The 14548-nt window shown below is 49.7% G+C and overlaps 1 protein-coding gene and 1 long non-coding RNA gene across 2 annotated transcripts in view; one reads left to right on the top strand and one right to left on the bottom strand.

Moving 5' to 3' along the window:
- Positions 1–2505, bottom strand: part of LOC113978296 — a 41960-nt gene extending 39455 nt beyond the window's left edge. Inside the window, exon 1 of the long non-coding RNA XR_003537534.1 lies at positions 2385–2505. This is a non-coding gene — a long non-coding RNA (uncharacterized LOC113978296). The remainder of the gene's footprint in view (positions 1–2384) is intronic.
- DELE1 (DAP3 binding cell death enhancer 1) overlaps positions 1580–14548 on the top strand; it is a 20396-nt gene continuing 7427 nt past the window's right edge. The window contains exons 1-9 of the mRNA XM_027705098.1: positions 1580–1760; positions 1842–1938; positions 2083–2203; positions 2503–2646; positions 9357–9412; positions 11143–11236; positions 11947–12089; positions 12965–13123; positions 14089–14181. Coding sequence (XP_027560899.1) covers positions 1654–1760; positions 1842–1938; positions 2083–2203; positions 2503–2646; positions 9357–9412; positions 11143–11236; positions 11947–12089; positions 12965–13123; positions 14089–14181 — 1014 coding nt within the window. The 5' untranslated portion in view covers positions 1580–1653. The remainder of the gene's footprint in view (positions 1761–1841; positions 1939–2082; positions 2204–2502; positions 2647–9356; positions 9413–11142; positions 11237–11946; positions 12090–12964; positions 13124–14088; positions 14182–14548) is intronic.

Here is a 14548-nt window from a genome sequence, read left to right as displayed (position 1 = left end):
GAGACACCCTGGGGAGGGCCCCTCTCAGGCTCTGCTCTGGAGGCTGAACAGCCCCAGCTCCCTCAGCCTTTGCTGCTCCCAAGATGCTCCAGTCCCTCGATCAACTTTGTAGGAAAAGGCACAGTTTATTTGGTTTATAATCACAGGTTCAGGAATCCTTCAGCACTTCACACTACTAATGTCGTCCCTATATTTAAGGCAGGGCTCATCTCTGGGTTCAGGGTGTCTTCAGAGACACCCCAAAGCTGCAGGTACAACCTGGGTCCAGCTGGCTGGAAGGGGTGTGTGTCCCTGCTTGTCCATGGGGTGTTATCCCCCCACCTCGAGCTACAGCAGATCCCAGGGACCTTCCCTGCTGTTATCCCAAAACAGCCTCTTTCCCTCGGTGTGCAAGAGGCTGATCCACACACAGAGTGGAGGTATTTGATTTATTTACAGTTCTGCAAAGCAAGGAGGGGCTGAATGGCAAATCCACAAAGCCAGCAGGACCACTACCAAAACTTTTCACTATTTATACATTTTAGCAAACACAGGCATTCATGTTTATTGGCTACAAGTTGCATAGTTCTCTTATTAATTAACTGTTCTATTTTTTGTTGGTTAATGATTCTCTCACTTCTTTTGTTTGGGTGGGTTTCTGGGGGTTGGTGGCCATGAGATGGTGGTCTCGATCTCCCCCTGCCAGAATTACCTCTAACCCAGCTGGAGCTGATTCAGCACAATCGCTGAGTTGTCTTTATTAATTTCTTCCTTATCTTGGGGGTTCTGCCAGATGTCCTTGTAGCCTGCAAATTCTGCATCCTTTGTGTCCACTCTCAGTGGTTCGTCCTTCTTCCCAAGCTTTGTAAACCTCCCTTAGGCCTGAGACCATTGAAACACGTCGAACCCTAAACCTTAACAGGGCAATTCCACCATCAAGTAATTTGTACTTCTAACACTTGGACATCACTTCAAGCTTTTGAGCTGCTCTGTGTTTCACGGATTAAATATCCCCTCTTGATAAGGCTTGAAAGTACACCAAGATCAAACACCAAAGAACAGCCCAGCCTTTCTTAAGAAAACTTTTTAACATTCCACATTTTGCAACAATACGGCAAGACCCTGTTTCACAAACCCCCTTCTGACCCCCTGTAACACTCTGGCCAAATTGTTAACTATTTCTGACTTTTGAGATGCCAGCACAGTTCACAAGGCAACTCTACCAACAAGTAATTTGTTTTTCAAACACCTGGGCATCTCTTAGAGCTTGCTGGCTGCCGTTTCACGGGTTAAATCTCCCTTCTTGCCGAGCAGGCTTGAAAGCAAACAAAGACCAAACGCGAAAGAATACCATTTCTTGAGAATTTCTTTTTAATAGCCCACATTTTGCAAGACCGCGACAGCCGCCCTCGGGGCCCGCTCCGGCCGTGCCCTCACGGCCCCTCAGCGCGGGCCTCCCGTGGGCGGGGGGCGCTGTGTGCCCGCGCCATGGCGGCGGGGCCGCTCTGGCCCCGCTCTGTGCCCGCCCGCTGCCCATGGCCCCGCCGCGGCCCCGCCGCCCTCACCCGCCGCTCGGCGCCGGCCCCGCGCAGCCCCCGCGCTCCCCGTAGCCCCCTGCGCCGTCCCCCCCCGCCGCTCCCCGGTCTCTATGACCTCGGCGGGGCGGCGGGCGCGATGTGGCGGCTGCTGCTGGGCCGAAGCCGGGGCCGCTGCGGGCCGACCCCCGCCCGGCCCGCCTGCGCCCCCGGGCTGGGCCAGGGCCGCGGGCACAGCCCCGAGCGGTGAGTGCGCGCCCTGCCCGCGCCTGGGGGGCCCCGCGCCGCGGCCCGGCCTCACGGGGCCCGTGTCTGTGGTTGTTCCAGGGCGCCCGCGTGTGAGGATGGGCCGGAGCGAGGAGAGAGGCGGCAGCCGCTGCCCCGCCTGGTGCCCCGCTACTCCGTGCTGGAGGCTGTCACCTGGGTGAGGAGCGCGCCCTGTCCCTGCCGGGGACACCTCGGGGGGTGGGAGCCCCGAAACAAAGCCGGGAACGAGGGGCTGGGTGGAAGCGGGCCGGGAAGAGGGATCGGGGCTGTTTTCCCTGATTTTGTGTGTGGTTCTGTGCAGGGAGCGCTGGGCGCGCTGCTCCTGCAGCTCGTCAGGCAGGTGGCGTGGCTGAGGTCGCTGCCGGACGCCCGGAGGGAGCGGAGGTGTCCCTGGCTGTCCCCGCGGCCCCCCCAGCACACAGGTCAGCTCCGGGTAGGGTTTGTGCCTCGTGGTGTGTTAACTAAGGCTCAGAGGGAGCTGGGAGAGGCTGGCAGATTTCAGGCTCTCTGGGAAGAGTGAGGGCTGGTATCTGTCGGGGGAACCTCTGCTTCTTAACGATTTGATGCAATCCCACTTTGTTTATCCTTTTGTTAATCCCTTACCTTTGTTTTCCGCCCTGGATTCCTCCATGAACTCTCCTCCTGCTTGGCTGTGAGAAGGACACTAAGTAGATCCGGTGTTGTCGCCTAAAGCAGACAATTTTTATGCTCTGTGTTACAGTGGTGACTGAAGCCTCAACCAGCTGTCCCAGTGAGCAGCTGGGGTCCCAGTTCCTGCAGAAAGCAATTCCAGAGGCCACAGCAGAGAATTCATCCTCAGGCATCCCCTCAGGGCAAGGAGAGAGCCAGCCCTGGGCAGAAGTAGGTATGTGCAATGTGCTGCAGGGCAGGGTACTTGTGGCAGGAGGACTTTGGAGTTTCCCCAAGGCAAAGCTTGAAGCCAAGGAGTGTGTCGCCACTTATTGACCCTTGAGGAGGTAGGTGAGAGTGGGAACACAGAATTTCAGAGAGATGAATCAGGAGTCCAGAGACAGGAGGAAAAAGTTCTCCTGAAGGCAGTGACAAGCCTGTGCTGTAGCTGCAGGTGACAACGGCTTTACCTACACTGCTCTGCCTTAGTGGCCTGATTATAGCTCCAGTTCTGTGCTTTTATTATTGTGGACAGATGTCTGGAGCCAGAAGGATTCAGGAGGATACTGCACCACTGATCTGGGAGACATGTGTACATGGTGTGAAACTAAAGGAATTATTTCCTTCCTGCAAGATGAGGATGTATCTCTGAGCTCTTATGCTGTAGATAAGACAGTGGAAGGAGGTATCAAAGACATTATTAAAATGAGTTTTATAAAAATAGAAAGATATACTCCAACAAAATTGAAGTGTGTCCTACATAGGAAATTCAAAGTCACACCAAGGGAGATCAGATGGGACCTACAGCAGGGCTACTCACGAGATATATAAATACTAATGATGGCCTCAGGAAAGTTGTTAGAAGCAGGAAGCCTGCTGGAGCAGGTAAAAATGGGGACAACATATGATCGTGGTGTAGAAGAGGCACATAAGAAAACCAGCCAGGAATGTTGGCTAAATCATAGAATCACAGAAGGGTTTGGGTTGGAAGGGACCTTAAAGATCATCTCATTCAATCCCCCTGCCACGGGCAGGGACACCTTCCACCAGCCCAGGTTGCTCCAAGCCCCGTCCAACCTGGCCTTGGACACTTCCAGGGATCCAGGGACAGCCACAGCTTCTCTGGACAACCTGTGCCAGGGCCTCACCACCCTCACAGGGAGGAATTTAAATAATGAAGGTACTGTAGAAAAGGTCAGAGGTGTTCCCCATTTTTTTTGTTTTCTTTCAGTATTTTGGCTTTCTTCTGTGCTCATTTAAGCTCTTGCCCATCTCTGCTTATCAAATCCTTCGCCTGCCAGAGGTTACCATTCCCATCAGTTGGCAAATGGAGCATTTTGTTTCCATGTCTCCTAATTAACTCCAGGAAAACAGCCAGGTTAATTTACCTAAACTGCCAATTAGGCTGTTTAACCCATCTGCTTTTGCCTGGAGCAGATTAAGAAGCACTCAGACACTGCCAGGTGACTGGACACGGACCTCTGGGAGAAGCGGTGGGAAGAAGTGGAGACAGCAATGCCTTCACTTGGCACAGCTGAACATTCCAGAGTGAATGTGTGTCTGACAAACAGTTTCCTGCTGAGAGTCAATAGGAAGAGCTTTTAGGCAAACTGATAAATTGAACAGTGACAAGTCACTAAGGCCACGTGGTCTTTGTTCGGATGTTCTTCAGAAGCTGTGAAATGGCTGAGCCTCCAATGATGATCTGTAATCCCGTGCTCAAATCTGCTCCATGAGCAGAGGAATGAGCACTGACAGATTGGACTCAGGCTTTTAAAAAGGGGTGGGTGTGTGTTTGTTTGAGCCACAGAGCTGCAGAAAAGGTAATTCTAATTTGATGGAAAATCTGATAGGGAGTAGAGGTGTCAGATACCAGGATGAGATGGATACCTATGATGTGCTGAATCAAAGGTTTTGGAAGGATTTAGGAAGCCATTTCTCAGGCCAACTTGCTCCACTGCAGAGACTTAAGAGAGTTGTAAATCTATTAAGAGTTCTTTGGAGAAGTCAACAGGCATGTGGAGCAAGATTATCCAGCTTTTAGCTTTCTGAAAATCTTTCAGACAGGACCTAAACCAAAACTACCTGGAGAATTCAAGCTGATGTGAGGGAACACGGAGGGGCTGCTCTTGAGCTTGTAACTCCTAACAGCACAGGGAATAGTTTTCACTGTGCAGAGCTGTTCCTGGTGGATTCCCCACAGTCCTTTGTTGAAACCTGTTCTGTTCAGCACAGTCAGCAGTGATTTGGAAAAAGGAGGTGACAAGTGAGGCGACAGAAGCAGCAACTGGTACAGAATTATTCAGCACAGTCAAATGTGAAAGTCACAGCAAAAGACTGCACTAGAACTAAACCCAGGGTAATCCCAAGGGGGATTAAATGAGTGTACACAGGGGAGTGTGCCTGTAAATACACGTGCAGAATGAGGAGTGTCAAATTAATAATTGTGTTGCAGAGGGAACATTTAAAGTCACTGTGGATGTGCTTTTGATAAGGTTAAGTCAGTGCTCGGCAGCAGTGAGGCCAATTAAATGTTAATTATGGTAAAGGAAGGAGCTGAGGACAAGGCAGTGTCGTGGGTTTGTGTGAGTCTGATGCAGCCACGTCTTGAACACTTAAAGAAAAGACACTGAAAAACAGGGACAAAATTGGCAGAGAAAAGAGTGACAAGGAGACAATTACATCCAAATAGAGACTGACTCTTCAGCTTAAAAAAAAAGAAGTGGCAAAGGGTGTGTTTGCTGGTGCTCTGTGGAACTAGAATTGTTGAGAGAAAGTGAATAGGGACAATATTTTTCATAATCCACACATTAATAGCAGCACAGAAGTGGACAGCTAGCAAGTTTGGAAAAAAGCAAAAGGCAGTAAATGCTCAGCCAGTGCACAGGTAAATTGTGGAAGTCATTGCTACAGGCCAAAATACAAGTGGGTTCCAAGAAGCGATTAGGTAAAATTGCACCTTCAAATTAGACTTAATTGGTCCAGCCAAACCTCCTGCTCAGATCACAGAACAGCTGATTGCTGGAAAGTTCTGCCAGGGAGAGCGTGACTTTATAATCCCTGTTCCTTACCCTTTCTGCCCAAGCAGCTCCAACTGTCAGTTGTCAGAGATAATATATGTCAGAAATAATTTGATTTTGCTCAATACGTAAGTCCTCAGGTTCCATTGCACATTATGCTGTGCACCCATTTTGTGGGAATTTATTGAGAGAAGTCAGGGTGAAGAGATTTGGTAATTTGCACTGAAGAGCCTGAAAAATTGCATAGTTTTGTCATGTGAGAAGTCCTGTGAATCTTTCCGTGCAAAGCGAAGCTCAGTGATCCCTTTCTCTCAGAATATGTTTTGTTTTCTACAGGAAAACCTACCCAAGGTATAGGATTTTTTTTTTTCCCTGGTGTTTAGCTACTGAAAGAGGATGAGGCTGGCAAAGCCAGAGTGTGGCAGGAAGCTGGGGAGAGCAGAAGGAAGGGAAGGACAGACGCCTGGCAGATGACGCAGAGGAATCTGGTGGCAAAGCCTTGCCATGAGAGAACAGACCTCAGAACTCTCAGTGGAGCAGAATGTACCTTCCCTGCCCCAGTTTGCTGTTGCCAGCAATGGCAAAGGATCTTCTGCAGAGAATTCCATGTCCTTCCCCTTTCTCTCAGGGTTTCAGTTCGTTTCCAGACCTGCTGGTGCTGCTCTCCATGTACAGAGACAATCTGCTGTTGCTGTCACTGCCTCCAGGAGCAAAGATCTGGGGGATGGATCCCAACATTCCAGTGTTGCAGATGAGCCATTCCAGTTTTAATGTAACAAAATACCGTAGAATTTATTGCTTCAGTGTGTTTTAAAAGAAAATTTTGGGAAATTAACTTAAAAGTTGCTTTAAATAACACTCTGGCTATTGCTATCAGCAAGTCCTCAGCTGTATGTTTACATCCTTTTTTTTTTTTTATGCAATTCGTGCCTCACTTGAAGCCTTTTTGCTGGAAGTTGAAGGCACAGAGTGAGCAAGCAGGTGATTACAGCCAGTCTCAGTGTTACAGCAGCTGAATGCTGCCCTGGGGAGTTGTATTTTACCCCTGGCAGAACTGTAAAATTCGTTATTTCAATTCCGAGATTACAGACATTGCAAAAGTGTGTTTTCATTTCAAAGCACAATGAAACCAATTGGAAACACTGAAATTTTCCATGAGGCAGAAATGCTGGATTTTGTCCAGCTCTTGTTGTGACTTCATTCTCATGAAGCCTTCGGATGTTTTGGGATGAGCAATCTAGAACTGTCTCTGAGAAGATTATTGATTCCTCATTTGGAGCTAGATGTGAGCAACATTTCATTAGTCCAGGATGAACAGTGGGGAAAGACAAAAATATTTATTAGCTGCTGAATATGTGAGCATTGGGCATCCAGAAAACTAAAAACAGGATGTGTAGTCATGTTACAATCATAGCATATGTTTGAAGAAGTAGAAATCAAATTGCACAGAAAATTCCAGCTGTGGAATTCCCAGCATTTGCACCTCCGACCTGAAGAATAATTTCACTTGGTCCCGTGTGAGCAGTATAGCAGTGGGTTTGTTCAAAGGCTGGGAAGTTCTGCTGGAAGAACTTGAGAAATAAGAATCAGTTGGGTGAACTTGTATTAACTAATGCCAGGTTGAAGTTTAATTTCAGCTGGTTGTCTCATTCTGCTGAAGGGATTCTTTGCTGCTGGGAGTGTTCTTGAAGAGTTTTGATTTGAGGCTTGCCCAGCCTCAGAGGTGAGTTCCCAGGGAATTCAGGCACAGGTTGCCCAGAGAAGCTGTGGCTGCCCCGTCCCTGGAAGTGTCCAAGGACATGTTGGATGGGGTTAGGAGCAACCTGGGATTGGAAGGTTTCCCTGCCCGTGGCCAGGGGTGGAACGAGATGATCTTTCAAGTCCCTTCCAACCCAAACCAGTCTGGGATCCTTCAGGAGATGGGGCTGGGTGTCAGGATCAGTTGGTTCCTGTGTTTTCTTCCAAATGCTCTCTGGGAGGGGTAGCCCTGCTCTGGGGAGATCACTGGGGTTTGAGTGAGGAAGGGTTTCCAGTGGGAGAGGGGAACAAGGTGGTTCTGCAGGCTGACAGAATTCAGAATTAGTGGCTGTTTATTTTTCATGGTTTAATGGTTTGTCCAAATTACAGCATGCTTTCCTCTGATTTAGGAGTAGATATCTGTGCAAAATGTAAGGTTTCCTAAAAGCATGGAGGTACTAATGTTGTTTAAACAAGTACTGGGAGAATTCTTAAACAGACAGATTTTTTTTCATGGGATTTGCAGTTGTATATCTGGCAAAAACCCAAATTACATCACGAGGGAGATACCTGCACAAGAGATAGAGCCTTGCAGTGAGGAAGATCAGATAATTTGGTGCCTGATCTGAAAATAAATGGAAAGCACAACTAATAAATTCACAGATTATGCTACTTTTGGTGGAATGATGCATAGAAATCGTGTTTGCCAGAGCGATGTTGCCTGTTGGGTGAGTGGGGCTTGTTCAGATAAAATGCATTTTAATACAGCCAGAGGGGAATTGTTTGTCTGAGAATAATGAGGCTGCAGCTGGCACAGAGGCCACGGCTTCCTGCACATTGTGACATGGGCCAGGCACTGCAAGGAGCAATCCTGCCTGTTGCACCCCTCATTCCTGCTGCTGTGCTGGCAAAAGTGCTTGAGTAGCCAAATAGTGCCAGGAATTAAGGAATCAGGCCCTAAAAGGACATTTTTTTTTGCTTGTGTTGGCTCCCTGCTCTGCAGCTGCACAGCTTGAGAGGGGACAGGAGGCTGTGGGGAGGGCACAGCTCGTGTGAGCAGCTCTGGCTCAGAGTGATCCAGGGTCCAGCACCTGGTGTTAAATGTCCAGTGGGATCCAGGGGGGGTTGGGGATTCAGGTTAAAAATACTTGGCCTTGCCCATCCTCTGTGTGGAGGTCACTGTCCTCTTAGAGGAGCTGGAGTAAATGCCTGTGTAATCACTGCCAGCACAGTTCTGTGCCCAGCAAGGTGGCTTAGCTTGTGCTGGAGATGCCTCTGTTAGATAATTCTGATTGAAACTGGGCAGACAGTGGCTGGACACGTGGTTGTACCAGTGTATCTGAACTGATACAGCCCTGAGCTGGGGGGATAGGGGGGTGATAACCAGAGGCTGCATCTGATGCAGCCAGATAACGTGTCTGATCATCCCCTTGCATCCCCTGGGAAGAAATTACCTGGGAAAGGAGGTAGGGAGGCAGGAACCTCAGCTGAGATGCCCTGGGCATCACAATGGGGTTCCAGTGGGAATTGGAGCACAGTTCTGATCCGTGCAAACCAGGCAGCTAGGAATTTGAATGTCCCCCTGTGACACTAGTGAGAGGGTCTGTACTTCAGTAACAATGCTCAAAATTCAGGAATAGTGGCAGAAAGTCATAAAATTAATCAACTCTGGCAGAAAAGTACTGCAGTTAAAAGACATGAACTGCGCAGACTGTTTAGAATCACAGACAGGAATCAAAAGGGGTTGATTAGTCGTGTCAGGGCTTTCAAAAGGAGGAATTGGCTTTTTAGTAAAGAGGAGAAAAAAACCTAGAAGAGCCAGTGCCTGGGAGCAGAAACCAGTTGTATTTTAATTTGAAAGGAAGCACAGAGGTTTGAAGCAGCAGTTACAAGTTAGTGGAACACACTTTTAGAAGAAAGGGGAGATCCTCAACCTTTTGGTGTCTTCAAACCAAAGCCAGGGGCCTTTCTGGAGGAGCTCTGTAACCAGCTGCAGCCACAGGGCTGGATTCCTGTGGCACGTGGTTGCTTTGCTCCAAAGGTCAGATCGGCTTTTTTAATGTCCCTGACTGATGGGAGATCAGTTCTTCAGGAAAGACCCATGGAATAGAGAGGGATGGGAAGAGGCAAAGATGCAGCACTGCTTAACCTTGCTTTTTTTGTTCTGTGTTTGTTTTTTTTTATGTAGGGGAGTTCCAAATCCCTGCAAGCTCCAGTGTGGGGCCACTTCTCCACAGTGCAAAGGTATTGTTTCATTGTTCACACCCTCTGTCTGCACCCTCCCTGCAGGAAAAAGTCCCAGGGCCACCCCAAGCACAGCCTGAGCAATACACTCACAGACATGACTGTTTTCTGGAAAAAGAAAGGGAGATGTGATATGCTGCCCTCTGCTTCAGCCAGAGCAAAGTTCCAGGAACTGCACACTGACATCCCCATCCTTTCAAGTGTCTGTGTAAAAGGGCTGCTGGTGGTGAACCACAGAAGGAAAATGGAGAAAACCACCAAAACAAACAAACAAACAAAAAAAAAAACTACCCCCCAAAAAAACCAAAAACCGAATCCAGCAGCACCAGTCTGTGCTTGTGTATTTGCATTATGCAATCTTTCACTGGGTGTTCCTGTGCTGTTCCTATTTTGGTTTTTACCAGACAACCCAGGACTGGAGAAGGTGGTGTCATTCCAAACACTGCAAATCAGGGCTGGCTCTTGTCTGTTGTAGAGGGGCTTGAAGAGTGTGCATCATCTTGAGATCACAAGGCCATAGATTATATTATTGTTCTTGTGATTAAACCTGCTAATTCCTTGCAATTCACAGTCTTAGATGCAGATAATTCCCTATTTTAATCAGTCAGCTGAACAATTGCTCAAGGACACTGGGAGCAGAGCGGAGGTAAATTTAGCATTTAGCAGAGTAAAAAGGCACCAAAAAGGCTTTTCCTTGATCTGCTGAGGGGGTGAGTGTGGATGTGCCCATGCCGGGAGGTGCCAGTGGTGCTGCAGGAAGGGCCTGGAGCAGGTCGTGGAGCAGGGAGGGGAGCCCCGAGTGCTGGCTGAGCAGTGGGTTGTGGTGCTGAGGGGCAGTTCCCTGTGCAGTGAGCGCTGCTGCCACTCGATGGCACTCGGGGCGTGCGAGCTGCGGGCCCGGCTGAGCCTCCTCCCACCTCCCGGGGCCGTGCTGGAGGGAAACACGCTGTTCATTGTCTCTGCCGGGCAGGGTTTCATCCCTTTGCAGTGTTCAGGAGGGCTGGGCTCGGCTGGAATTGGGGAAAGCACGGATAGATATGTGAGCGAGTGTTGGCGGGGACTGTGCTGTGGGAGAGGGAACAAGGGGTAAGGGTAATTTTGGAGGGGGAAGTTATCACAGAATCACAGAATAAATGTCCTGACTTGGAAGGGATACACAAGGATCATGGAGTCCAAAACCTGGCCCTGCACAGACACCCCAGCAATCCCACCCTGTCCCTGAGGGCGTTGTCCAAACCCTCCTGGAGCTCTGGCAGCCTTGGGGCTGTGCCCACTGCCCTGGAGAGCCTGGGCAGTGCCAACCACCCTCTGGGGGAAGAACCTTTTCATGAGATTCAACCTGAGCCTGCCCTGACACAGCTCCAGCCGTTCCCTCAGTCCTGTCACTGCTCACAGAGCAGAGATGGAGCTGCCTCTCATGAGGAAGCTGCAGATTGCAATGAGTAGTATCAGGTATTTGCTGAATTCTGAAAGACCTGATGATGTCCATGAGGCTGCACCAAGCTCCCTGGCCAGAAGGGAGGTGAGCAGTGTCCATACAGCTTCCCTAGGTAGATGGCTCTGTAGGACAGGGAGATGTCTTTTGTAGACACATGACACCAGATGACATCACCCCCCTGGTAACTGTAATACAACACAAACGGCTCTCACTGCCCTGTTTCCAAGCAAGAATCTCCTGTAGAGTTGATATGATTTTGCTGCCTTAACAACTCTCTTCTTTGACTCCTCAGGGTGACCCAGCTCAGCGAGGGCATTTAGAGGAAGCCGCTTTCCAATTGCAGCAGATTTTCCGGATTGATATTTCCATTGCCTTGAATATCCTCGGTAATGTGGACTTGGGTTTGTTTTGCCCTTAAACCACAGGTTTAAGGAGGACCTCCATTTTGGAGGACCTCCAAAGCGTTGCAGGTCTTGTGTGAAGGCAGAGATGGCGTATACCCAAGCTGAAGCCTCCTTTCAGCAATTTTAACTGTGCTCCGAGAGATTTACTGCCCCATGTCCCATCCTGCCACCAGATTTATATCAGCATATTTCAATCCAGGCTTGGTTGAAGCCTGCACTCTTGTCCTGACATCTGTAGTGGGAAATTAAGCCATCTCTGTCTTTTTTGCAACACAAGATGTCACATCCTTGTATCCTTTTTTATCGTGTGAGCTCATGGTCTTTCTGGCAAGCTGAAAAAGCAGTTGCAGAATTGCAACTCTAAGAAAGGCTGAGTGGAGATGCAGTGATCTAAGGAAAGTCCCTGTCCCTATATATACACCACTAGTTGCAGCCCTGAAGAGCACTGTGAGCCATACACCGTGTTAGCCCGTGATCCCTCTTAGGAACGAGGCTGGAAAAATCCCTAAAATGCAGTGTTGCTGTTTTTTCTTGTGGAAACTGTGGAGTGAGGGTTCTTAAGCCAGCTGGAAGTGGCCCAGAGCCCTTGGCATGAGCCAGGGAAGGCTCAGTGGCTGAGGGGGAGGTTGCTGCCTTGGGGGCTGAGTTGTGGCCGTTGCGTTTGCCCTGTTGTGACGTTGTGTTCTCCTCAGGGATCGAGAGCATGAGGGCAGGGCACTGCAGGACAGGCTTCACCTGCTTCAAACTGGCTGCTGATCGAGGCTACAGCAAAGCCCAGTTCAACGTGGGCCTGTGCTATGAGCATGGCAGAGGCACGGAGAAAGACCTGGAAAAGGTATCCACAGCTTGTAGGGTTGTGTGTGTGCAGCACAGACCAGGAGAGTGGTCTCTGTTGGGTGCTCAGGAGCTTTTTCCTTTGTATGGGTGTGACAGTCATGGAATATCCTGAGCTGGAAGGAACCCACAAGGATCAAGTCCAAACCCTAGCCCTGCACAGACACCCCAACAATCCCACCCTGTCCCTGAGAGCGTTGTCCAAATGCTCCTTGAGCTCTCTCAGCCCTGGGGCCATGACCACTGCTCTGGGGAACCTGTTCCAGTGCCCAGGCTCTGAAGACTTAGTAGAAACTGCTGGAAATAATATAAATTGCAGGTTTGCAGAGCTGGCTTCAGTGCCATCGATCCCCTCAGGGATGTGCTCCGAGATCCCCTTTCCCACAGCTTCTGAGGGCTTCTCCAGGTGCACGGGCTGTGCCACCAGCACCCAGGAGGGCACCAAGGAGAAACCTGTCATGTTACTGTATTTAAGACACCATTGCACATCCAAGGGCTTCCTAAATCTCCAGTTTGGGAACGGTAACTACAGCCTGCCACCTAGTGCAGGCTGGCTGCAGCCAGCAGCTGCTGGAGCTGGGAAGAGCTGCAAAAGCAGCTTCTTTTGAGTAATTGTTGGCCCAGTGCCACCCCCTTCAAGTTGGAGAGGTTTGAGTAGAGCAGGCAGAGTGGTTCCAGGGTTCTGGGGCAGTCACTGTCTGGTTTAACCAAGCTGCTGTTCCTCAGCAGGCAGGGGTGGGAGAGCTGTGGGGGGAACCATGTGCAGCTTATGATGGATCTAAACAGGGGTTAAGCTTGACCTGCCCAGAGAGGGGTCACATCATGTTCCAGGGCATGTATTACCTGCCTCACACAGGTGGGTTTCTCTCTTTGCAGGCAGCTCTTTATTACTGCCACGCTGCCAGCAGCTGCCACCCCATGGCCCAGTACCGCTACGGGAGGTACCTCCTGCAGCACAGCCCTGGCCAGCACTGGGACAAGCTCCAGAGGGCCCTGACGTTCCTGGAGCGAGCAGCAACGGCTGGGATCACAGAGGTCAGTGTCTGCAGCCTGGGGGGTCACAGGAGAGAGCCAGCAGAGAACCCTGACTGAAGGGCTTGAGCCACAGGACATCCTAGAAAGTATCATTTGTCAGACTAGAAGCAAAATTCTTCCAACGTGCTTATCCCTGCTCACAGCAGGGGGGCTGGAACTAGGTGATCTTTAAGGTCCCATCTAACCCAAACCATTCTGTGATTCTCTGATTATATATTTATATTCCTGACAGTGTCTGGGAGCCAGCCCTGCCTGCACATGGGAGCTGGGAACCAGCTGTATCAGCACACTGAGTGTCTGGTTTTAATGTGGCTCTTAACTCAGAGCCCTGGCTTAAGAGAACTGACCTACAGTTGAAAACACAGCTCAGTGTTCCATCTCCTCTCAATTCCAAGTGTTGCTTTGCTGGAGGAACTTCCACGAAATGCTTGAAGTGAGAACAGATCCTCATTTTGTAGCTGTGACTTTGGCAATGACTCATCCCTGTGGATCTGTGTACCCTGCCCTCCTTTCCCTCTCTCCAGGAGATGCATTTAGGCCCATGTGCCACCTTCTGCTGTGAGTGCCAGTTGTGCTGGCAGTGCCTGTGCCTCCTGTGCCACCCTGTTCCAGGAAGTGCATCTGCTGGATCTCATGGGCAGCTCACGAGTCAGAGCCATTCCCTGGCTCTGCCTCCCACAGTGCAGTTTGAAAGGATATTCTGGCTTTTAAGGTGTTGGGATGGTGATGAGAACTGCGTGTGAGGTGGAGTTGATAGATAAATGGGATTTCTTTGTGTGTTTACCATGTCAGGCTGATTTTTCCTAGGACAGCCCCCCTTCTCCCAACAGGCTCTGCAGCAAGCAGGATCCTTGGGACACTTGTCTTGCCACAGCATTTGAGCAACTTGCAAAATCAGCAACAGAACTGGAGTAATTAAGGGAAAAAAAGCTGGCTGATCTGTACCCTGTGTGGTTTTGTTGCAGGCACAGGCTTATCTTGGAGTGTTCTACATGAGGGGGCTGCAGCCCCAAGAAAAGAGGGGTCTGAAGTACCTGCTGCTGGCAGCAAACAGTGGTGTAAGTAATCCTTCTGTAAACTCTGATTGTCCTCAGTTTGAGATTGTTTCAGGTTACAGGTGGCAGATTCCAGGGCTTCTTGGAAATGGGAGAGAGTGTCAGGATTTTACTGCACAGTGTGAAAGGACAGAGGGGAGTCTTGGTGCATCTTGGAGAGGAAACAGGCCCCAGGCACAGACCCTACAAAACATGAAGGTAAAGACAGCCCTGTTGGAGTTCTTAAAGCACCAGTGCTTGCATCCATCCAGCAGAATGGGACACAATTCCCATTATGGAGCATCTGCACCCTCTTCAGTCAAAATGTTTCACTACTTCATCATTTTTAGAACTTCATTGTGTCTGTCTCAAATCTGTTCTTCAAAATTGG

Source organism: Neopelma chrysocephalum, unplaced genomic scaffold, assembly GCF_003984885.1.
Source record: "Neopelma chrysocephalum unplaced genomic scaffold, ASM398488v2 Primary Assembly neopelma1_319, whole genome shotgun sequence".
Classification (NCBI taxonomy): domain Eukaryota; kingdom Metazoa; phylum Chordata; class Aves; order Passeriformes; family Pipridae; genus Neopelma; species Neopelma chrysocephalum.
This window is presented reverse-complemented; position numbering and strand designations above follow the sequence as displayed.